General features: G+C 36.5%; 1 protein-coding gene across 3 annotated transcripts in view; it reads right to left on the bottom strand.

Moving 5' to 3' along the window:
- ATXN10 (ataxin 10) overlaps window positions 1–25,620 on the bottom strand; it is a 104,259-nt gene that overhangs the window by 5,040 nt on the left and 73,599 nt on the right. For all 3 annotated transcript variants that reach the window (XM_054085730.1, XM_054085746.1, XM_054085739.1), the window contains exon 10: window positions 14,754–14,817. In XM_054085730.1, the coding sequence (XP_053941705.1) occupies window positions 14,754–14,817 (64 nt within the window). The remainder of the gene's footprint in view (window positions 1–14,753; window positions 14,818–25,620) is intronic.

The following is a 25,620-nucleotide window of genomic DNA, read 5'->3' as shown; positions in this document are numbered from 1 at the left end:
GTAGTAACAGAGGCGAGAAATTAAAAAAAAAAAAAGTATCCCATGAAAGCCTTAATAGGTGAACATGACAGAGAATATCAATGTATTCTCTTCTGTCAGTGAAACAGTACTATAGTTAAGTGAACAAGCACCACGCTACATGTAAGTTGCATAAATGGAATATTTTCACTGAAGATTACATTTGAATACATAAAACAACAGAACACCAAAGAAATAATATCATATATGAGCAGAATCTCACCCATCTTCTCCAGTGGTGAAACCAAATTTCAGAATAGCAAAGTATGCAAGCTGGTGAATGCAGATGAACAAAGTCTGATATAGCAGGTCTTTCTAAGGTCTGATTTAGGGTATTTGACAAGTGCCAAAAATTAACATAAAATTCTCCCAATGGATTGTGAGAAACAATGTTCTATTGTGTGCTATCACCCTCCCTGGCTTGCTCCTGGGATGAAGAGCAGGCTTCTCCTGTGTTCCTAAAATACAGCTCTGCATAAAATATAGCACTTACATAAACTAATACCTCCAAAAAAAAACCCCAAAGTAAAGTCAGCAAAGACTGACACTTCTCAATCACACAAAGTGCCAAACTGAGGAAAAAAGTACTCTCTTTTTTTATTTTTTCGTATTAGCCTTGGGAATAATCCTGTTACCATTATCTTTATGTCCTTCAACACAAAAACACTGCTAAACCCCACAGCAAATGATGCTTTCCTATTATCATATCTATTCATGCTTACATAATATCTAAGACATCTCCATTATCTTAAGAACTCTATCAACATTATGGCATTTATCATTATTGACTACTGTAGCTGAAGCTGCAAAATGGTTTCAATAATGTTTTCACTCACTCAAAAACTCTTTTCTGCATGCAGGTTTTCCATTGTAAATTCAGTCATGAATATGCAATGCATGATTTCCCTCGTTCGCATGCTGTGTGAGGCTAAGACCTTTGGATGGCTCTTTGCAGACCTAGACAGACTTAAGTGTCAGCAGAGATTAAAGCTAGTCCCCAGCTCATATTCACATTACCCTCTTGCTCCTCTCCAAAGATAGAGACACAGAGAGAAAATTAAACATATTCTAGAGTCTCTAATCCTACCAACACTTTAAGCACTTTATTGTATGCTCAGCTTTAGAAAGGGAGCTTCTAAAGTTTCCATAGTTACTACAAATAAGAGCATGAGCCTGTTTGTTGTGCAACTGCATAAAGGAAAAGAAATGCAGCAAGCACAGCAGATCAGATTGCGTAGACTTGTCTAGATTTTCCCAAAAGGACATATTGCACTCTTAAATTAATTAATATTATAGGTAAAAAAGTGAAGATTACAATATCTCTGCCACAGTCCAGATGGCATAAGAAAGAATTAAAATTTTCCATTTAGTTTTGCAGGAGCTTCATTACTAAACTACCTGTGTTTTGGGAATGAAAGCAAACATTTGCATGTATTTATAGAAACTTTTTTTTTTTTTTTTTTTTTTTTTTAGAAAAATCCATCAGCATTACATGCTATGGGATTCCCACATTATTTTGACTTTTACAAACAATAATAAAATTCAGTCAGCTTGCCCTGCATTCCATTCTTGCATAACATCTTCATACAGCAATTTAAAATCTATCATCTAAACTCTGAGTTGTAACTACAGCTGCCAGGGAAGAGAGCATAGAGAGAGAAAGGAAGAGAGGTACAGAAAATGTTCTGGCATTCTGCCCTACAGGATGAAAAATTTTACTACCTAGAATGAACATAAACCATAAAAATCTATGCCACTAAATCATGTGGAAGTTTTGCCATTGACTGCAAAGAGGACTTTTCACAATTCTCTTGTTTCTTTCCATATGGATTCTGCTCTAAGAGCCTGCAAGAGTCAGTGCTAGCAATAGCATGGTGATTGTTTAATGGTATATGAAGATACAACTGCACACTGCCAGGAGTTTCTAACCAAAACCCTATTGTGATGCATTACTGGAGAGGAGGACTTACAAGCCATTTCTCAAAGACAGTATTCCTGCTTCTCATTCTCCTATTAGGAGGTCCAATTTAGATTAAATGTTATTGGCAAGTCTATTGCAGCCATCAGGACCCACTATGAATTGTTTTATGAAACAATTTTTTTTTTTTTTTTTAGTTAGACAATTTCCCACACTACAATTGATTTTCAATAATTAAATGATTACTTAGGAAACTTTCTTCCTTAAGAGTCATTTGGCCTAATGAGAAAAAGAGTATATTCTTTGCTCAGTTTCATTACCTCATTTAAATCAGAATTTTTACTATTTAAATATTAACTACATTTTAATCAAATATAGGAAGAGATACAAAACCTTATCAGGAAACCTTGACCTTCCCACATGGGTTGGAACACTAGCCAAATGGGCTTTTTATGCAACAGCTAAAACCAGCCAAAGAGGTTTTCTGGAACAGGTCTGTAGGGCCAGAAACCAGAGATAATGAAAATACAATTCTTGTTAATGATATTCCTTTCTGGTCTTTAACAAGTAATCCAATTATCACTAAAAATTCTGTAGACAGGAGTGAGATACAAAAATGTCATGTTAGGAAAATCACTTCCACTTACAGAACCACACTGAAAAGACATAAACCATTTCCCTTCAAGTCTTTCAGTCCTTTAAAGTACTTTTGTTTCACAGCAACTTGTTCTCACCATTAAAAGAGGTATGCAGACAGCTACTGCAACTGTTAATCACAGTGTGGATCAATGTGCTGTGATTGACTATATGTAGTAAATAGTCACAATTTTGGTCCCTTGCAGTCAGCCAAATTCCTTACAAAGCTTACAAGTTTTCTCCTGTTGAGGTTTCTAGTATTTTTGTGAAGTCTTAGAAGATGTATAAAATGACAGCAACTCCTAACACCTCCTTTAGCTTTTTAGATAACTTTTACTTGCGCCTAAGACATTACCAAAAAAAAAAATTACAGAAAATGTAAAGAACTAAAGGTTTTATCTTAATTCACTTACTTATTTTAAAAAAGCTATATTTACAATTAATGCTTTGGCTTCTATTTATATCTGAAATTAAATTATCAGCATCAGAAAGCTTCAGGAATTCAGCCTATACAAACTTAAAATACTCTGTCTAGAAGTTAGAATAAAAAGGTCTAAAATAGTTCAATTGTCTCTATTTTTATTTATTCTGTAGCAGTTATTATTACCTATTATTGCAGCCACCACTTTCTGGGTTTAAAAGCTAGAAATGAGCAGTGCTGTATCAGCTGGGAATGCCTGCCTGCCTGCTTTTCTTCCTCTGCTTGACCTGACTCTTGCAAAGCATAGCACAACTCATCTAACTTGGAAGCCTCCAAGGTGGAGCAGCACCATTGGATACTGGAAGAGGCATTTATTCCTGAACACGCTTTTTAAGGATAAGATTTGTAACACTGGGGAAACTAAAGCAGAGGTCCATTTCTTCTACAGGTAATGCTCACCTGGTCCAAGAGATCTGGAAGAGGTTTGGACCATCCACTGTTAAACAAGCTTCCATCTCCACCACTACGTGGCAGCAAAGCTTCACTGGAAACAGCTGAAATAAGATGCCTGCAGCAAGCTTTTTCCTATTCCTTACTGGGACAGGAAGACTAGGGTGGGCTGCTGAGCTAACTGTAAGCATTCCCCATACAAATCTGCTACCACAAAATATTTTTGTAAAGACAGAAAGCCTGTCCCCAAAAACCTGAACGGGGGGTTGCAGCTTGAATTCCGCGCTGTAGAACCTTGCTTTGTCAGAGAAAGATCTCAAATTATACCATCTCAGAACTGACAAATGAACAAAAGTACCCAGTCTGAAGTTCTCAAAACAGTTTCAATATGAAGGCAACATTCTCTGCAATATGTACAACAAGTATATTAAATATTTTTTTCCAGTTCCCAATCCTTCACTAACATCCCACACCAGTAGTTCTCTCCACCTCTAGCAGACAACCACCATCTTTCTGGCTACCTGTATACATACCAGTCTCTGAATGTCCTACCTATTATCTGTAATGATTAATCCATTTCTTAGAGTGTGTCTTTTGGGATATAGGTTTCTTTAAAGTGGGACCTGTCTTCTGTATAATCAGACAGGCATGTTTTATCTCATGTATAACTTCCACTGAAAGTTCACCCATTTAAGTGTCTATGGCCAACAAATATCTCTTAAGACCAGAATGGATGATTATACCTCATTTGTCCAACAGTTGTGCACAGAAGACAGATGATAAGTCACTCTTAAAATCAATTCTGTGTCATCTATGAGACATTTTCATGTCCTTTTCTGAAGGCATCCAATCTTGTCCGGGAGATTTTACTTCCTCCCTAAATAAGCCATTCCAGTGGATAAATATCTCCTTCATTACAACTTGTGATTTATTTCTGGTTTAGATTTGTTTAGAATTGTTTCCAGTGATTTTCATTATAGATGAAAAAAACAAATCACAGATCATAATCAAGCCACTTGGTAAGCATCTTTTGCATGACAGAAACTAGGGGAGATACTCCAACCTTTGCATAATTCTTGTACCCCTTCTCTCTACTTGTTTTTCAGTATGTGTTTTGAAGGATAAGCAAGCTACATAACAAATTCTGCTTAAATATTGCTATATGGCTGATTACAGGTGCAACATAGTTGCTCGTTCCTTCTGGCTATTGATAATTCATAAAAAGCGAAAACCAAAAGCTCACAACATACATTTGCCCTCTCACTCCTATCTACAGTCCCACAAGTAAAGTCCAAGCTCTCTAGATTATTCAGAAACACATTTTCAGCAGTCTCTGACACACAGACCCAAATCATGAGGCTCATTCTTAGTTTTAATGCTTGACTGATTTTAACTACATACTCATTTCAGTGACTCCCAGCTAAATGGTACCCAACGCTCATTAAAATGCTGTTTACTACTTCAGCAATTTGGGTTACTACGACAATTCTTACCTAGAGCAATATGGGGAATTTTCTCACCCGGATCACTAGTATTTCTAGATTAACAGATTACACAAGACACCAATGGACAGTACCATACACCTCAATTGCTATTGGTCTTTAATGCCTGCCAGCTCAATAACATTTAATACATATTCTATGTGACTGCTTCCATGCTCTGGGGGTCTTAAAAGCACAGTGCCAACACACACCTTAGCATACTATGCAATTAAACACAAAATTTCAGTCAAATACTGCAGAGGTACAAAAGGCATAGTACATGTTTAGCTATGTCAGACTATCTTTATTATAATGTCTCTTATGCCAAAACTTACAGAACTTTAAAAAAAATTAAGCCATAACCCCTAGTTTGTTTTACTTTTTCCTATACTAAGACTTGTAATACTAGCTTAAAACATTCATTTTTGCTGCTTAGGCTGCCAATTTTTTTTTAAATTATGACTTACATTTTAAATGGAAACCCATAATTTATGAGTAACTATAAATCATCTGGTTTTAAAACAGAAAGAATCACACTCTTGATCAATGTCAAGCTAATGCTCCACAGTTACAATATTCTGTTCTTACAGTCCCTTCTATTACACTAATCCCATTTCAAGAATTCATGACAACTAAATCCGTTTGTTACCTATAAGACATACTGGAGAGTTAGCAGGTTGTTACATTAAAAAGAAAAAGCTTCAATTGCTGTTACCTAACTGTTAAAAACACCTTAGCTTATCTTCTTTTCCCAGGTACAGAAAAAAATGCAAAATTCCATTAAGTTGAAACTCGTGTATCAAATTACTATTAAAACCTACCGCAAACATAGAGATGTAAAGCACTACAGCATGGGGGGATGGTTACTGTGCTTGAAAGCTGATTAAACATCAGGCAGATTGTACTAATTTTAAATTTCCCTGGACATGCAAAGAAAAAAAGTTCCACTTACAGAAATACACTCTTGAGCATTTATATGCATACACATAGAAATAAACAGCTTTTCTAAACCACTTTAAAATGGAAATTATAGAAGTCAAACAAAACTTTCAAAGATTTGGCACTGGACTTAAAAATCCAACCTAGTTAATACCTGAGATGTGGTCAAGTCAATGAGAAAGTCTCGCTGTAAAGCAGATGAGAAGATAAACTGACTCACAATTTGGACATAAGTTCTTTTTCTATTTATAGTGTCTACAGATTAATCTATTTATATAGATTCAACAAGAATCTGTATGCCAGCTTATCTTTCAGTATTGTACTTGAGTATTTTATTGATTCAGTGTTGCTGGCTAGCTTACGTGGCATAACTTCCATCCCTGCTGCTTTTGGTAATTTCAAACGTCATTTTATGACAAATAATCAAAACAACAAAGGTAAATGAAACTCCAGTTCCAGTCTCATACACATCAGATGATGACCAGTGTGTATCCAAAAATAACAACTGTTAAATAAATGGGTGTTTTGAAAGATGCAACTAAATTATAACTGACTCAGGTTTTTCTCCCATGTTTTGCAAAACAGCCATTAACCACAATTATATCCACTGCAATTTCAGGAAATGGTTGCACCTCCATGAAGAACTCTCAGAACACTAAGAGACGAGAACAAATCAACAGGGTCAGTGGAATGGAGTGCTGAAATATCCTCAGCAAGAAAAGAAAAGCCAGGTTTTAGAAACCATTTTGGAAACAGATAGAACAAAGTCTAAACAAAGATCTAAGGAAAGGAGGGAAAAGGATTTAAGGATCAGGAAGGAACTACATAGGACAACACATTCCCTAGCTGAAGTTAAGATATTTTTAATAATAGTGATCAAAAATGTGACAACAGAAAATTGTAAGAGTAAAGATATTACGCAAAACATTGGCCATATGACATCTGAATATTCTTTATAGGCGTGCAAGAAACAATGTCAAGAAGACAGACTGAAATATGATAAGGCAGTTGTAGAAGGCATTCCATTCTCAACAATATTTTTGAACCACTCCTAGCTTTATTTAAACAAAACAAAAACCTTTGGGTCTCAAATTTCTAGTGCTCTGTCTCAGCCCAGAGGGGAATTTTTCAAAAGAACGTCTACAGAAAAATTAAGCAAGCTGTTTGAGCTATAAAAGCAGTGAAATATTATATTTTCTCAATTTCTTTTTTTCTTTGGTGCTCCTGGTAATTAAAGATCTGCTTTCTTTCAAGAATTCAAGCCTGTTATGGATTTAAATCCACCAAGAGGATTAGGACAGAGGACAAATATGACAATATTTGGTTTAGAAATACAGTTATTAACTTTAATTCCTTACTTTTACATGCATGAGTTGGTGCCTACAGAGATTACTGTTCTCAAGGGATTAGAAATATTATAATGTAACATTTGAAAAAGCCTTCTTGCATTCTGTATACCTCTGTTATATTTCCTCCAGCTCTAAGAGGGACCCTGTACATCACATGTTTCTTAATGATGGTAGTTGTCACTTACTGAAGCTGGGTAGAACTGAGATACTGAAGAAGAGACATCATAATTACATCTCTGCAAATCTGCTTTAGTATTCTATATACTTAAAAAAAAATTAAAAATACAAAAAATATAATAAATAAATAATAATAATAAAAAATAATAATAAAAAAATTAAAAAATTAATACTGAGCCCTTGCCTCCAAACTCTGTATTTCAGTATTTTAATAATCCTGTAGATATCCTAAAAAAAATTGCATCCTGAAATTATGGAATCAGCCACCTGAAATATACCATTAGGAATTATAACTTTTGTTAAATGTCCAAACACAAAATTTAATCTGTGGTCATTTCTGAAAGAAAAAAAGGGACAGCACTTTCATTTCCCAGCATATCGTTTCCTGTACTTGCACACTGCATTCCTCCTGTGGTATTAGCCTTTTTCATGCTAAGGAGAACTTTGCATTTGACAGGAGAAAATTTGTTCTTGGGGAAACAGTGTGGATTATTAATACAGCTAGTAGATGTAAAACCATTTCACAAGAAAATTTGACGTCTCTGTTTGCATTCTAAAGCAAAGATTTCATTACAACAAACATTTCAGAAGTGCAGTCTTTGAGTCAGAATTTAAATCTACCAAATATTGTGCTTAATCTGATGTTGTAGGTTTTTTTTTTTAGTTCTTTACCTTCAGGTGAATGCTGTTCCAAAGAGTTTTCAACATATAAAAAAGATAAACAATGGGTTAAGACATGGAAGTTATATTATGGCAACTCTTCAGATACCAAGCCAATGTCAAGAGTGATTTTAAATAAGATCAGGTTACGAAAATGCCTCCTATACCTTTTTCAACAGGGACCATGCACCTAGTTCCTCCCCCCTCAGAGCTTTACAATAATCCCACTTTACTCAATATTGTATAGAAAAATCCTACTTAAAATGAAATCCAGACCTCTTAGGTCCATTAATGCTTCTGTAAGAACAAGACCAGTTACTTCCAATGCTTCTTTCAATAGCGTAAAGACACCCTGATGCATAGTGACAGAAACAGGCATTGGTGGGCAGATGACCTTTCCAAATAAAACCAGAAGCAGTGTTTGTGAGCAGCTGTGTTTTCCACCTTTCACCTTGAGAAATAACAAGAAGGTTGAAGTCTCTTGGGAATCATTTAGGAAATGAGTGGCCCACCACTGCAGCTAAAAAAAAAAAACCTTATCATACAATACAGAGAAATTCCCTTGCGAGCCACACAGACCCCTAGGCTCCATTAGTATCTAACAAAATACAGCTATAAAGCATTCACAGCAACTTGCAGGAACAGGATAGGATTTGGTCTGCTGAATAAGGTGAAAGAAATAAGCCCCTCTCAGAGACTGTTCTTGCTCAATGAATAACCACACTTGTACTTGTTCCAGTTTCTAGTCTGACCAGTTCATCTGAATGTAATTTTAAGATGTAGAGAAGGAGCTAAGGTTTGTGTATATGCCACAAACCAGAAATTCTCCTCTCTCTCCACAGTTTTAGAGAGGAATTCTTAGCATGTAGGAGTTGAATTGGACTGAAACAGAGTATGGCAATACAGTGGTTTCGTCTTGCTTGACCTTTCTTTTTCATTCTAGTTCCACCTATGGTACTTGGCTGCCACTTAAGTTGATATTTTGTGTTGTCATTGACACTAAGGCTGAGGCTAACAAATTTCTGTTATTTACCTGTGCTGACGAGCCCCATTCTTCTATGGCCAACCCCAACCACTGCTAGGTCACTAAAAGCTTAATATCCACCTTTTTGTTAAAGTCATCATGATAATCAGTACTGGTTTACAGAAAATAAGATTCTAAAAGTGCTCCTTGTTCAAGGATAAGGGTTGCAGCAGCAGCAACCTGTCATAATGCAAAGCTTTATACATCTAATAAAGAATATACTCCTATTCAGCCCAGGCAGACTTCAGATTTACTTGTGCAGCCAGGCAAACTGTCAATGGGATGAGGAAAGGAGTAATTTCTCCCAAGTGCACAGAACTTGATTGGGCGTGAGGAGGTCATTACTATTTTCATTGGTAGTCTAGGTCCTTTGCACTGTCCATATCCACTGATATAACATGATTTTATGTATGCTTATAAAAATACAGAATCAAATAGGTCACCTTGAAGTACTAAATGTATCGGCATGCCTAAAGTGAGCTTTCTAAAGAAAGGCAACCATTACTGATGTAGCATTACAGTGTATTTTCTTGCCAACATACATGAGATAGCCATATTTATGTGAAAATGCTTAATTGTATGATGATTTACTCCAAAAAGTTAACTCACACTCTTATTTTTGCTTTCTACTGGCTTGTATTCAGCTGTGAGACTTTTTACAGCATGTGGCCTGTTTTAGGTTGCACTCTGTAACTTGGAAATAAAACGTCTGTCAGCTCCTCCCAAAGTCTTTGCTGGCATCTCACACAAACAAACTGCCATTGTTGTAGACCATAGCAACTTGATTTCTCCTAGCTTTAGCCAGAAGTTTCATGAACCACAATTATACTTGCTGCTGCCACGAAGTCAAAAGTATTTTCAATCTACCTCTCAGATGACTTTCAAACTGACTGTAATAGAAGAAGCTTAGAAAAGTAGTATCCAAAAATGAACTTATTTTCAACGTTTTCATCCATTTTTCAGACTCGGGGGTCTACGTATGGATATTCACAGCAATCATGTTTTCCTTTCACAAATGCTGAAAATTCTTATTCCTTTATTCCAAAAATGGAGTCAACTCGGTGTTTAGTCATATATCTAAACATATATATGTGTGTACATATATGTACACTCACTACACAGCAGGATATTTGGTCTTCAAGTATAACTGCACTTCTGGCTATGAGAAAAATATGCCTGCTTAGGGGTTAATATGATATGGATGCTTACATAAGGTCTTTCTCATTACATTCAGACACTCAAAAAATCAATTTATCAAGAGGTCTACTAAAAGGCTCAAAAGGGTAAGATTGGTAAGCATCCTAAAAAAACAAGACCACCCCGTCTTCAAAACTGCATTTCACTTCTGATTTTCAAGTTTTACCAGTTTAACTAACATATATTACATTGTAGTACTTTGGATAACGTGTCTATTTTCCCAAAATAGGAATAAATATTTTTAAGGACAGTTACTGAATTAAAAAAAAACAACCAAAAAATAAACAAAACCCCCACTCCCTCACCACCCCAAAACCTCATAAACTATGACATCTTTGCATGGTACTCAGGAGTCTGAATATTAGGAAGGAGCAAAAAACCCAGACAACTTACCTAGTTAAGATAAACTGAACAGTCTTAATAATAAACAGGTTAGCTTATTTTGTGTCTTCTATAAGCACCTTTTCTGTAAGATTAGGGTCAATAGTCTTTTGATCAGAACGGGCCAGCCTCCTACTTCATGTTTGTCTTAAGGAACTGGAATCTGTGGAAGGTCAGAAATGAAGCTGGTCCTTCCTTTCTGAATGAAGCAGTGAGAGCTTAGGATGAGGTAAAGAACAAGAAGAAAAAGAGCTCTTGTCTGATGCTAAAGCCTGACAGAGATGAGAAAGATGGTCATTCAGAGAGCAAAAGAGAAAATATTTTGATTTAGAGCACCTTTTCAACCCAAAATACCTGAAAAGCAGCATCTGGAGTAAATTTTTTACTGGTATTACCCAGTTAGGTATCTCCAACCCACTCTGCTATTCTGTGGCAGGTTTATTTGTGTTTAAACACAGGTTATGTAAGTAAAGCACAACACTTCCAAATTTTCAGAAGAGGAACAAGAAATTGAATTTTCAAACCCAAAAATTTATCTCACGAAAGAACCTCTACTTAATCTAAAGGCAAGCAAATCCACTTGCATTTTGAAACACACTTTCTTTTGAATACAGACAGACAGTTGTAAGGATACAGCCAATTCAAGATGGAATATTTAAAGGATATAGAAAAAGTTAAAGTGACATTCAGTCTTCTCTTAAATTTAAATCTTCAGACCCCAGGGTCCATAATGAACTGCACCTCCCCAGTCTCACTCTATTTACCTTTCCCCTGTGCTAAAAGCCTGACACCTAACAGCTGAAAACCTGGTATCTGTCAGCATTTCTCCATTAAATTTACTAGGAACCACAGAAAGCTATGGATGCCGAAAACTTAAAATACCAATTCAAATGATCTTTGCAAGAGGTATGGAAAACTTATTTTTAACTGTCCATAATCATCTTCACGTCTGTTACTAACAAGTTTTTTTAATTGCTTTTACTCATGAAATATCCTAAAGAAAAAAGCACTATTTGTTAGTACAAATGTAAAAGATACATACTAGGCTGAGATGTAATTAGACAAGTTAACATTTCTCCAAAACTGGGCACTGAAAGGTGAATTCAAACCTAAAATGCTAATGCAATGCAAACATGTTAGCTGAACTTCAGCTAGCAATCTCAATCGTGATGTACCTCCTGATATTTCAATGCACATTACAGAACTGTTCAAGATCTCAAAAGATGCAATTTTAAGGTAATGACAGGTTTACAAAGGAATTCATTTTAGGATAAGAGCAGACCCATTTCCTCTTTCAGTATGCTTCAACATGCTACAAATAAAAAGATTTATCAATGGATTTCTCCTCTCAAAGGTAATAAAAGAGCACTTTCAACATCTAACATGGCAGTCCAGCTTTTCCTGATTAATTGCACACTTCAGGGAAATTGTTTCTTTTTCCGTCCAGAAAAAAAAAATCCCATCACTTTTACCACAAAAGTTACATTTTTCTTTGGAAAATTTTGTATGTATAATTTGGAGTCAGAACTTAGTTACTAAAATGTAGAAAATCAGTGTATTAACTATTATCAGTATAAAACATAATAATATCTTAACTGTAGAGCTTGGGCGTGTCCAAAACAAATAGAGCTCAAATAGAAATGTACATCTACAACAACTTAAAAATCTAAGCAGTTCTTATACAAAAGGAATCTGGATGAAACTTTTTCCAGTTAGATTTACCCAAGGAGAAATCCAAGTAACAAGGCCTGAAATCACAGAAACAGGCACTAGAAACAAGGACATAAAGAGAAGTTTCTGGACATGACTCCCCAGAGGAACCCTGGCTGAAGAGCTTTCCCTTGCAGCTTTCTACATCACCTTGGCAAACTGCAGCACCACTGAGTGATCGTATTTGAATTTCAGCAACTCTCTCAACACTGAGGTCAAGAGCTGCCTAAACACTTCCTTGAAAAGAGACAAAATATATTCACTCTGGATCACAAAGTTAAAAGGCAGGAAATTTTAGGAAGTTCAAATTATACGCAAGTAGGCTTTCAAATCTTAGAAAGAGCATTGCTCTGGTTTGCAAGCATCACAACCTGGATTTGTGCCAGACAAGACTGGGTGCACAGAGAGAGGACAGATACAGTTGAGTATCTTCAGAAGAATGTTACTCAATAGAGTCAGGCAACTACACACTACTAAGAACTTTGTTTGTGGTGTCTAGAAGTAGCAGAATACACTGCAAATCAGGTGAAAGTAGAGACAGATACAAACTGCAAACTCTTCTTCTGCTTCCCTGCACAATATGTACTGAGAAGACATTAGATGAGGAACATCAGAGGCAGGAGAGAAGCAGGGGAACATTAACTTTATGTAGCATAGGTGCACCTCAAATAGCTCCAGGTCAGAAAGATAAACAGTAATAGCCAGAAGCTGTGCTCAAAAGCTGACGCAGCAAACTTCATCCCAGCAGGCTAGTCCTCCCTCTGCCCAAGTGCTGCTTACTTTTTCATTCACCTGACTACTGTATGCTACGGATCAGTGATGAAAGCTCATATTAAAAGGTGTCACATCTAGTAAGTCTTTAAAAACCAAGTATGCGAAGTTTTATCTTCTGGAAAGTTTATGGTACAGCCATAAAATGTCATCCTGTATAATAAAGGTGTAAGAAGTTCCACATTGCCCAAAATGCAGTAAAGGAACCCATGGTATTTTATTTTCATTTAATTCAACATCGTAAATTATGACTCTACCCTTTGAAGGCCTCAACATTTATCCTCGTTTACTAAGAGCTAAAATGAAGGATTAATCCTAGAAAGAAAATCTAAAAGTCATTGCACAGCTGCGCTTTCCAGCAAAGGAAAGTATCTTGGGATCCTTATTAGGTTTTTCTCAGGGCTGCTCTATTGCCTAGGGAAAGGTAATTTTCCCCACCCTTCCCATTGCATCCAGCAGTGCCCCTTACCAGAATCAGACCATGGAAGTCTAAGTCCAGTTGGTGCACTGTCAAGAGAAACAGTGTCAGGTCTGCAACTACAGGAATGGTGATGAATATAAAAATCTCATGTATAAAGCAACAAAATTAATAACTCAGAAAATACTTAACAGCCATTCCTCCTCCATGCAGCTTGTTAACATTGTGCTGTCATCTGTCCCTACATTGTTTCATCCTTATAAGATATATTTATATGTAGATGATGCTCTACAGAAGACAATTATGAGAATATGTAATATTTTCACAACATTTTTGCTTTTTTTCTTTGTGATACTTGTTAAAAAGTGATCTTTTTCTCAAAAATAAATTTTAAAAATCTGTTTCATATGATCCATATAAGAAAGCTGGCATTACTTTAGACAGGAAAGGCATTTGATTTCCAGATGCTCCTATCAAAAACTTACAAGGAGCTAATGATTAGATGACAGGAAATAATACCTCACCCGCTCAACTCACTAGCAGGATTACTATGCAGCTCACGAAGAGATGGATAAGTCTACTTATCTTCAATATTTAGTTATTTCCCCCTAACAGCAATCTATCTTGGAAAGTCTCTGCTCTTAAGCCCCAGGGAAAAAAAAAATCCCAAATATGAAGCACAATGCCATTTATATTAAATTTTCCCCCACATTTCAGTAATCTGCATCATTAATTCCCTCCATTATACAGATTTTCATTACAGCTTGCTAGCCTTGTCTCTGTGCTTAGAATAAGTCCTCCAGTGAGATTTAATAACCGTATAGAATTGATGGGGTACTTATTTCAGTCTACTGAATGATTTCAATAGAAGCAAAAGCTCCAAGATCTGACACAATGACCAAACATTAAGTCTTAAGTCAGATTTCTACCACAGCTAGCTCTGTGAATTGACATTTGTAAACCAGTAATAATTATTATTTCAGGAAACAGAATCTAACCACAGTTCAGCTTAGAATCCAGTTCATGAAAGTATATTTACAAGTCTTCTCACTTCTGAACCATGCAGTAAATACAAACTAGAAACTTGTGAGGCCAGTTAGACTTAGGAACCAATTGAAAGCAATGTTGGCATAAATATGGTAAACATCCACACCTTTTCTTATGAGTCAGATTCAATAATTAGAATTCTTTTGTAAAGGATACAAGGATTGTTGTCATCAATACTGCAGTTGTCCAGGATCAACGGGATGCCATCTAATTCATAAACCTAAATAAAAATAAAAGTTTAATTTATCAGATATCTCAACAATACTAATGATGTTTCATGCAGAAATAAGTAAAAACATAAGATGGCTGTTTGTTTCATAAAAAATATTAAACACATTAACATAAATTGCAGAGTTAATCTGGTATTACTAGCATTAAGTATCACAGAATAGTAACACATATTAAGCAGATATTAATTTCACATTGCTCCTTTATTCAACATGTGTTTTACTGAGGTATTGTCTATATTGTGCTTCTCTCACTGAGCCAGCGAAGCTATGCTAATTGACAGCTCATGCTTGCTTCCAGAAGAGAAGAGCACCAAAAACTACCCAATTAAAAATATAGAAAAAAATTAAAAGTTGAAAAATACATGCAGACAAGTTAATCTTCTGTATCTATGAACCTTCAAAAGCAATGTTACCTCTATGTACCCACGCATAAATTCTTTACATCAAGTAAGAGCCACTGATTTTTTCCTTTGATAAGATGTTCATTATGTTATTAGCAAAACAGCAAAGATGAGATCTGTCATTTTTCATTTTTTATATATACATACACATGTGAATTCACAAGCCACACTAGTTCATTTGTGTCTGTGAATGAAATAATAATGTATAATCCTAATAGACTCATACATACTGACTCATGCATATGAAGAACTCAGGACAAGCTAATGTCAACAATAAATATGTAGCATAATTATCTTAAGAAAAGTATATTGCATAAGAATTTCATTGCGACTTGTAAGATACACTGTAACACCATATATCATCATGCATACTTTTAGCTTTAAAAAGCATTAGTTTTTAATTTTAACGTGTTCTAAATAATTTGCAACATTTCAACCTTGGAAATACCTCCTAAAGACGTAGAAACATTTTATTTTTAATTTACAAAAGTAGTTCTAAAAGCACTCCAGAGCATGAGGATTCATTGTTTATATCCTTACACACATATATTGTTTAAGTTCTTTAAGACATCCAGGCATGGCCCTGGGCAATTTGATCCACATTTAATCAGGGGGGTTGGACAAGAGGTTCATCCAGAAGTCCCTTCTAACCTCAACCATCCTGTGATTCTGTGATAGCCAAACCGTACTTGTTCAAGTCTTAAATTCTCTAATTCCTTAAAATTTAATTTCAAACCAAGAACTTGTGGGGCAAAGGAATTTATACAGAACATCAATTTAGGTCATGGCTTGATGGTGGGATTATCTCTCCCATCTTTTTTTGCCCAAAATAAGATGTGTTTTTAAGTGCCATGTAAAACAACAAATCACAAAGTTTACTCTGCAGGAGGGATCTCTTATCTGAAATGCAATTTCTCTGGTATAGAGAGCGGAGTTGGGCAGGATGAGATTTAGGTAAGAAATCCAAAACAGAGTATCCATCAGCAAAACTGAATTCAGAGACAAATCTTAGCACTTGCCTTCCCTCTTACAAATTATTTTCAGATAATATTATTGCAGTCTCAAGCTATAACATAAGAAAGTAACAATAACAGAGGAGGATATACAAGTAGGCAAGGCTTATGTATAAGAAAAGCAAAGAGCGTGGCTAGCTGTCACATCTGTGCTAACATGCATAACCATACCTACATGAAATACAGTTAATAACGTAAGTTTTAAAATATCCATTGTTTCCACAAAATTTTTGTGTGTTTTATAAAGGCCATGCATTATGTATTATGCCATATTTCAAAGCTTGAACAAACAGTGACCTTCCAATATCACAGTACATGCATGTGCTTGGGAAACATTAGTTCTTTGATTTTTATGCTGTAGACAAACTCTGATATGCCTACAATGTTACCTTTTATTTTCCATCAGTGAAATGCTGAACAGAACAAATCAATCTAGATTAAGTGCTGTCAACTGAAATAAACCATGCAATCTGTTCCAGTTCAATTCCAAAGAGATGTTTGGTTAACATGAGTGTGTGTTCTAGGAAAGTAAAATTTTAATTAAAATTCACATGTGCTTCAAAAACTTACTGAGGGAATACAACGAGATTCCTTCAAAGTTAAGTACGAATAGAAGCAGCAAATCACAGCCTTAGTGATAGCTAAATGTGAAAACCACCCGCTAACTATCACTGCCTTATACACCCACTGAGAGTCTCTTGAACAGCTTACAATTAAACTGTATGTATAATTTGACCAAGTTAGGTATAGCTTTTGTTACCAGCATGCCAGTTTTAGTATGTCACCTGTGGTTTACTACACTAGGAAGCAAGAAAAAGAAACCTCACAACATGCCCTCACAAGACAAATATTTCTACTTCTACTTTCTACTCTCCGAGTGAGGTGAAGAACTCTGATTCCTGAGCAACCATGGCTAGAGAAGCTCTAGTTTGTGCCAGTTGTTCATGAACCACCAGTGATCCACTGAAACTACATCTTATAGTAACCTAAAATTCATGCCAGGGTAATGTAATAATCTGGGTTGCAAAGTGAGTCAGTTTAGTAATTGCTCTGCATGCAGTGGAGACATTTCTGCAACGAGTGTGCCACAGAGTCAAAGGAAGGAATCACTGTCCCTCACCAGACAGCCTTACTTGCATTATAAGAGTCTCTGAAACCTTCCCACTCTCATCTGTCTGAAGTTTCGCACACGAGCAGATTTTGTAAATATTGAGAAATCCTCGTCCTAGGTCTCAATCTCTTACACAGATTTATTGGAACTATATTGCCCAATACAAAGAGCCTAGTGATTTTTTCCGAGTAATTATTGGCCTCAGAGCTTTTCCTTTGACAAGAAATGCCTGTGAAATCCACAGTGCAAGGCAACATGGTGGACCTTTTGCAGGGACCTTCTGCAGGGCTTGGGAAGAGAGTCAATATTGCACAAGCCTCAAATCTCACTTTAAAAAAGGTGCAAAAATATCCTTGGAAACAAAAACACGTAGTGGTTGGTGTGAAACTGGCTGTAATCCATCTAGATTTTGGAAGAAACTATAGACAGAAAATAAGGAATAGGATGGTTCTGATGTCTGTCTTGTAAACACAATTGCTGATAGTAGTCTGTGTTACACAACAGATCCCTAAATCTATTCTCCATTTACATTATTGACAACACAGTTGACCAAATAACATGGAAGTGCAGTGGACTCTAACAAACCCTATGAAGTTATTCTTTTACGAAGAATTATAATGCTTTATTCTGAACTACAATGAACCAATAAATGAAGCTGCAGTCTATGTTTAGGCTGAAATCTCCACCACGTGCAAATTCATTACAAAGGCTAATTAAGACACGTTAAAAATCAAAAACATACAGCTCTATGCTATTGATCTCCAGTGCTTCAGTCAAATCGGTACCATTTTTCCCTGATGTTATTGTGTTAACTTCTGAAATTGTTTTCTAATAGCAGAAAAACAGAACATCCAGCATTCAAAGGCAAGTCTCTGCCTCCACTAGTTAATAAAGACACCTTTCACAACACAGCACTATTTTGCTGTTCTAGTCTTTTCCTCTACTTGCCCTAGAAATACAACGAAGATCGGTATCACGTCAGTGAGAAATGTAAATGTATTACACCTAAAAGAAAATGCTTTCCCCAGTGATAGTGACTGCTAGTTTTTCTCTTTTTTGTAACCCAGAATTTAACAATGTATTTAAATTACTTAAAACAGACACTAGATAGAAGCCCACATAGGCGAAGACGCTCTATAAATATTAAACAAGAGCTTATGAAAATGATGAACCTAGACTGCATATGCCCACTGCTGAGGCACAACACAGTGTTTTATTTGCATTGTTTGGGACACATCAGTCCTGAAGAAAAAGCTACGCTTTTTCTCTTGATAACCAATTAATATATTCAGACCAAAATTAAGGCTTTTATGATATCTTACAGAATTCACATTTGTTGACCAATACATAAATAAAGTCACTAGCATACTTAAGGAAATCTGACTGAACAGAACTACCTCTGGTAATTTCCCAGTGTTTTCTTATGAAATTCACATAAGTAATTATCATTAACACAACCATTCACAGCAGAGCCCAGAGAAAGTATAAATTAACTGTAGGCTCTTTCTTGACTTTTTTCTTCTAGCAGCAACAGAGCCAAGCTCAGGGTAAGAATGCAAATTCTCCAAGCATGACAGTGCTTGTTGCTGAACAAGAAATCTGCACACACATATTAAAACACAACGACGATTTCCAAGTCCAGTAACTATACAGATAGCAACAGAAAATCTCCAGCAAAAATACTCTCTTCAAAGAATTATTAATGCTTCAGGCATAAGAAACATTACCTAGTCAACTATGAGAATAATATTATGCAAAATGTATATTTATGCCTTTAGATAACAACAGCTTGAACAGAAATTGCTCTTCCACTAGAACGCGACTGATTCTCAGCCTTTCATTGATGCAGAAGGCAGAATGAGCAACGTGTTTGTTTCACTCACTGAAATGCTTCTATTTCTTAGAAGTTTTGTTTGGTTTAACTATAGATAACCAAACGCAAATGCATTCTCACAAATACAATTGAACTGCTAACAGTTTGAGTAATCCATGCTAACACTTGCTCTTCTTCTTACATGTTATTGACAAATACATAGAAATAGAAAGACTAGTCTCTAGTTTAAAAGACATTTGGGGTGGGGGAAGCACATACTCTAGAAACAAGTCAAAAAATAGGAACAAGCAGGAACCACTTCTATGGAAAACCTCCAGACATGAGATTCTTTATAGATCACCAGTTTCCTACCAGAAAAAAAGTCTTGTCTCCAACAGCATTAGCTTCAGAGTATTAAATTTCAATTCGCGTTATGGAACTTAAAAGAATAGAGGTTTTTTGGAGCAACAAAACTGGCAAACTTGACATTTTTATGGACTTGACTCCTTCACTGAACTCTTTGCAACGCTCCTAATTCTGTCACATAGCTAAAAATACTGAAGAATATGCAAGTAGCAGCACATGGTTCATAGGTACAGGTGTGCTGATCAGCTGCCAGGCATCAGACTTAGTTTGCAATGGATTAGAGATTAAGCCGCCACTACCCAACTTCCCCCTTCAAGAGTACTACTTTGAGTTTCTCATTTACTTATGTGTTGATTCTCATGAGGGAAAAAGTAGAAGTAGCACAATTCTTCTGATACCCACATTTGTCTGACAAATTTAATTTTAAAAGGCTAATGGATATAAAAGCTGGATGAGGTAAAGTAAGAGGGAAGGGGAAGAATAACACAGCTGGGATGGCATGACCACAGAAAACCTAAAGAACAGACTAAGATTGCAGAAAAAAACCCACTATTGACTATATTTTCTGTTTTCTCTTAGTACCTTAGATTACTGAAATTATTATCTTTCAACATACTTCTCAAGAGCTAAATCATCAAGACATTAACATTCATCTTCTATGAAACATCATCCTCCTAAGTTGTATCAACAGGAGCACGGCCAATAGATCAAGGGAAGCAATTATTCTCCTTAGTACTCATTAGGCTGCAACCTACTCAAGGGGCTAAAGAGTAGCTTCACATTCCATGTGAAGAGAGATTGAGGGAACTGTGATTTTTTAGTCTGAAAGGAAAACTCCTCAGGCGAACCTGATGATAGTCTTCCCATATCTACAAGGAGGTTACTAAGAAGACAGAGCCACTCTTCTGACTCGGGTTCACAGTAGCTTAAATAGAGAAAATATGGTTCTAAAGCTGGAAAAGGTTGCCAGAAACAATTTACCAACAAACAGAAACAGTTCTAAAAAATATATGACTCATGCCCATTGGTGGAATATTCCTGCATATTCATTGACTTCACATGACAGGGAAATCTTAAAATAATTTGTATTTTGGATGCCAGATCATTTGTATAAATTTATTCCTATAAACTCATATAACCTCAAATTAATGCCTGAAAGTAAATAAAAAGGATTCCTCAACTGTACAAACTAAGACAACTTTGTGTTTTCTAGAGTAAAACATAAGTGTTTGCACAATCCTGAAGACATATTTGGGCAGAAAGGAATAAAAATGAGATCTAAAAACCAAAATTCGAGGAGGGAGGAAGGGGAGAAGAGAGTGGGAGCATAAGCAACTCAGTTAATCTATGGCACAAGAGCTTACTGGTGAACACAGCAACCTTTTATCAGTTCCAAGGGAAAAAGTATGTTCTATTATCTATACTCAGGACGATGAGAAGCAATAGTCTTAATGAACAGAATGCTCATGTTACACATTCATAAAATATTTTTAACAGTAATGGTTAGTCAAACACTGCAATACACTGAAACATGAACTCTTGGAGCAGCCTCCGCTATTGCAAATCTCCCCAAATGTTCGGACAAATCTTAACCACGAACACTCCAAGCAGTCCTGCTCTGGATAGCAGAACGGTTATGACCCTTTAAGTCCCTTCTGCCTTTGAGTCTACACAACCTTCTCAGACAGAAAATCATACTGGAATAAATCTTGCCAAAGAGAAGTGATCCAACAATAGACACACTGGGGATTTGTTGTCGATTCTTTGGTCAACATCTAAGACACATTCAAGTCCTTCTGAATGTACCACATGAGGACTACAGAATGACCACGTATATCCTTCAGGTCCTGTCACCAAACAGGGCTGACCAACAGGAGTCAATTTTCCTCCAAGACCTGTTCAACAAGATAGGTAATTAGTAATTAGACATCTGGGCAGAACCCAGCATTTGTGTTGAGTAATAAAGAGCAGGAATCAGATGGCAGGAATATATCAGATGGCTAGGTTCACAAATTGTCTCCACTGCAGCTATCATGGCACTGCAAAAATATTGCACTTTTTTTCATTTGTGACTCTCGGTTTGGGTTTTGTTCATTTGTTTGTTTTCCCAAGCAGCAGAAGTGACAGGAGATACCTAGGAGATTCTATTTCAAAGGACAAAAGAACACTTTAATCCCTCAGCACTAGTGGACTCCTAGGTCTACTGCAGACTACAGGCACTTTGGCTTAGAATAGAGGCAGCTGTGGCTTGCAGCAATCAAGTCTATTATTGGACTTCACCACATCCTGCAGATCTACTGAAATACTTGTGGACAGAGGCTCCTTTCTCCAGGATATCACAGCAGACTTGCTTAGCTAGCTTGAGAGCTCCTTATACCAGTGTGAATGACTTTGATTGCTAAGAGAGACCTTTATGTCCATTTCAGTCAAAGCATTATACCCAGAACACTCATCCACCTACTATACTGTTTAGGTAAGCACATATTTAGCGTCTTCACAATTGAAATTCAGAAATCATGGCAACAAAAGTTGTTGCTCCTGCTACAATAATTTCAAATGTATCGCTCCTCTTCCAGCATTAATTCCCAGAGAGACAGAAGGTTTATTTCAACTCTTGCAGAAGACGTGAGCCTTGCCTCTTCTGGGAGACTGAAAACAAAAACCAACCCCAAACCCATCTTAGAATCTATAAGTGAGTTACTTTTGTGATCTCCTAAAACCCTCCAAGGAGAAGTGGTTTAGAATATGAAGGTTTTGGCCTTACTGAGCGGGGAAGGGAAGGAAAGTGAATGCAAAGGTACCAAGCACACAGTCAGGATTGAGCCAAAACAAGCAGAAGCTAGTGTCCAGCTAGTAGGAGAGGGTAACAAGCCACCTCAGTGGCTGAATCATTTTTTCCACTAGACTTTCCAAGAGCAAAACACAGGAGTTTCCAGCACTGAGATGATAATATAAACACTTGAGAATTCAGAATAGGTTCCCACAAGAGACAATAACACAATTGGTTCGTTTGTTTTTTAAACAACTCAACCCTCAACATTCACTTATTTACAGTTCCTGAAACAGAAAGCACTTTTCAGTAACAAAGAGATGCTGCTATGAGGAGCAGGCGCTTAGGTCTCCTTAGGTTTATATTCACTACTTAACATGGAAAACGTAAGGTCCAACACAAGAAGAATTTCACTTGAAACACCCAATATTGCTAGTGCGGTCTTCACCTATCCTGGCAGCAGCAGTAAGAGAAAACAATGGTGCTAAGCATCATCCAGCATTAAACCCCTGTCCTTTCTATCAATTGAATCTGTACAAATTTGCATCAACAACAGTGTATGTTTCTCTGTGTCTAGTCACTCACTATCTTATTTTCAGTCCACTAAAACCATTAATCAGGTAGTCTTAGATGCTAATTTCAAATTATTGCTATAAAATAGACTCTCTTAATCTTTTTCTTTAGTCAGAACAAAAAAAAGTAAAAGGAAATTTAAATGTAAGAATTAGGTATGTGACTAGAACAGGGCCGAACACACTACTTACACAAGGCAATCAACATTTCAAAATTTTATTTTGTTCCAAAGCAGAATGAAAACCAGAGACTTCAAATTACTCCAAAGTTCTGAAAAAGTATAGGGATAAAGGTTGGCTAAGTCACATGATTCATTTCAGCTGTTATTATCACCATTGCAACAGGAAGTTCCAAGTCACTACTTTGGTAGCAACAAATATCTTCCATGTCAAGTTTAAAAAAGCATTTTCAACATCTCTCAATTAAAACGAAGGACTTTGTTTTGTTGATTGTGTGTACTGTATTTTGGGGAGTATGCTGTTGTTTGGTTTTGGTTTTTTTTCTTATCAGTTTCACATTTGATATTATGTTGGAATAGCTCTTATTCCAACAAGATTCCAGGATTACACACAATAGCTCAATTTTGAAAATCATTGACAGAAAAATACATTACCATACAATGTTTCTGTTGAAGATTGCCTCATTACTGTTCCACACACACAAAAAAACCAGCAGTGACAGTCTTGTGGTTCTCTATAACCTCTTCACTCTAATACTAATGCCAACTTTCGCACCTAACTCCTTTCTCTCCCAACAGCCTGCACACCTGCTTTGCTGCTGCCTTCTCTCAGCATTCCAATTGCTCCTTGAAACCCAGTTCAGCTGAAATATCTCTGAAAACTGCCAGTTGCTTACAACGTAGAGTGAGTGGGAATAGGAGGAAAAGCAATTCAAATCCATAGTCACTGAGGCCATATGTGTCAACACTCTCCCACATTACTACTGCACTCTTAAACTGTTTCCACTCAAAACATTGTGAATTACAACTCTTCCTCAGAAACTTCTGAATTCAGCAAGCAAAAATAAATGCTGGTCAGGTCTTCTGTGCTCAAATGATGACTTTAATCGTGTCCTGCATTACTTAGAATTCTGTTTTTCTTTCACTTTGAAGTGAGGCTTTAAAGAAGTTCAGTGCCAGACATATAAATTCATTGGTGGCAAAGATAGCAACACATAATACTCTAGTGATGAAAAAAATGTGTGAGAAAAGATCTAGGATGATTTCAAAATGTACAATGAGTCATAATAGTGATTGCTGCATTTCATGGTAAAACATTGCAGCTAAATACAATGGCATGCCCCACTGAATTGCAGTGCTTGGAGTGCGCTGACAGACTCAAGACTAAAAACAAAGTACCACAGTCACCCAAGTGGTGGAAGTTTCCCATAATGACACAGCCCAGAGTTTTCCACTGCAAATACAGTGACTTTAGTAGTGATAAATTTTTTTAAGGAACTGCAAAGAATAAACTAAGGGGTATATTTTTATCACTGCAAACTTCACAGCCAAGGGAGGTAGGGGAAAACAAAAAAAGAAAGCTAGTAGGCTTGAAGACTGAAAACAGCACATAGACATTATTAATGGCATTCACTATTCTCTTTTTCCACATTCCTTCATTTACAAAGCTTCCAAGATTTTAGTGACGGGTCAAAGAACAAACCATTAATTTCCTAGTATGTGTGTAAAGGATGTGCACTCCATTACATGTTAAGTATAAAGCTAACCTTGATGATAATTACATTTTTCACTAGTTTAAAGCATAGAAAAGTAAAGCAAGTGTTTCAGTAAAGGACTGTAAAATGCCTTTCTAGAACTCTACAGAAATTGTAAACAGTAGACTGTGCGACCTGGCTGACTACTAAAGCCAGAAGACAGATTAATGGTGTTTGCTGCCTGTGTTTTAAATCAGAGCAGTCAGGGAAGCCTCCAGATGTCTACAGCTTAAACTATCCTTTGCTTAAACACAGAGCAACAGAATGGCTTGTTTTGGAAGGGACCTTAAGGAACATCTAGTTCCAAAGCCCCTGCCACGGGCAGGGACACCTTCCACTGGATTAGGCTGCTCAAAACCTCATCCGCCTGGTCTTGAACACCTCCAGGGATGGGGCAGCCATGATTTCTCTGGGCAACCCGTGCCAGTAACTCACCACACACACTGTAAAAAATTTCATCCTAATATCTAATCTAAATTCCCCCTCTTTCAGCTTAAAATTATTTTACCTCGTCCTATCCTTCGCTCCCTGATAAACAGCCTCTCCTCACCTTTCCTGTAGCCACTTCAGGTACTGGAAAGCTGCTATAAGGTCTCCTCGGAGCCTTCTCTTTTCCAGACTGAACAAGCCCAACTCTCTCAGCCTGTCCTTGTCTGGGAGGTGCTCCAGCCCCCTCATCATCTTTGTGGCTCTCCTCTCGACTCACTCTAAATACTAATAATACTTCTCACTGAGCAATGCCAATTTCACACTCCATTGTATATGAAACATTACATTTTCCAAGAAACAAATAAATAACAGAACTATAGTCCTTTTGAAAGGAAAAAAAGCACAAAACTTGCAATTACAATAATTGCTTTGTTTCACAACTAATAGATGGGGTCTCAATTTCACAGGATGTTAATACAGGTACAAATCAAGTCTCAAGTTGTGAGGAAAGTAGCCTTAGATGTACATTGTTCTGCTGAGACTTATTCATATCTTCTTCCCATAACTTTTTCCCTTATGATAACTTTAAGTTACCAAGTCTATT

The sequence above is a fragment of the Cuculus canorus genome, chromosome 1 (assembly GCF_017976375.1).
Source record: "Cuculus canorus isolate bCucCan1 chromosome 1, bCucCan1.pri, whole genome shotgun sequence".
Taxonomy (NCBI): domain Eukaryota; kingdom Metazoa; phylum Chordata; class Aves; order Cuculiformes; family Cuculidae; genus Cuculus; species Cuculus canorus.
This window is presented reverse-complemented; position numbering and strand designations above follow the sequence as displayed.